Genomic DNA, 741 nt, shown 5'->3' with positions numbered 1-741 from the left:
TGGACCAATCCTGTCAAAAAGCTTCAATACCGTTAGCACCCCATCACATACCCAAGACTGCCTAATTTTGATGGCAGAAAAACATCCTCTTCCCTATAGTACCCAACTATCCCATCATCAAGGTGACAAACTACACAACTAGCCATGGCAGTGCCAAGGCCCTCACTTGTCAGCTGACAAACCACCCCCTACCCTCAATCACAGGCAGACAGAGGGGACTGGTAATAGAATTTATTCAAATGTGCCTTAATATAGGCGCTGGGGCTTGCCCATGGTGCTCTTGATATATAAGGCCCGGACATTCTGCCAGTTTTTCTTGAGCAATGACACCAAGAAGTTGACAGCCAGGTGAATGTTATACACAAGCTCATCGTCTGTCATCTTCACGTGACCAACAGCTACAGCCAGACATAACACCTGGGAGGACAGAAGAGAGGATCAAGTCAGGTTGGTGGAGGAATGGCAAATGGCCTGTCCTTCCTCCCCCAGTGGCCTGGTGAGCAGGTACTTGCACCCAGGCCAAGGAAGACCAGGGTTACTCCAAAAGTTTCAATCCTGGTGGGTGCTCTTACTGGCATATTTAGAGACTTGGGTAAGATTTAGACCCTGCCAACACCTTCACCCATAGCAACCCACCAGACCCCCTCACCTTCTTCATTTGGAACTTGATTGTGGACTTCACCTCATCCACTTTGGCCACCATGTTTTCGTTGTGTGTGAGCAGGGAAGGGAACTTTCCTG

At 49.0% G+C, this 741-nt stretch overlaps 1 protein-coding gene across 1 annotated transcript; it reads right to left on the bottom strand.

Moving 5' to 3' along the window:
• Positions 1-217: 217 nt before the first annotated feature.
• Positions 218-736, bottom strand: LOC105522982 (60S ribosomal protein L10a-like; the record flags this gene model as incomplete). Its single annotated transcript, XM_011957666.1, has 2 exons — positions 218-417; positions 650-736. Coding segments are annotated over 2 exons (258 nt in total), but the record flags the coding sequence as incomplete, so codon positions are not given.
• Between the last annotated feature and the right edge of the window lie 5 nt (positions 737-741).

This window comes from Colobus angolensis, unplaced genomic scaffold, assembly GCF_000951035.1.
Source record: "Colobus angolensis palliatus isolate OR3802 unplaced genomic scaffold, Cang.pa_1.0 Scaffold4477, whole genome shotgun sequence".
NCBI lineage: Eukaryota > Metazoa > Chordata > Mammalia > Primates > Cercopithecidae > Colobus > Colobus angolensis.
Note: the sequence above shows the minus strand (reverse complement) of the source record. Positions and strands in the feature narration are given on the sequence as shown.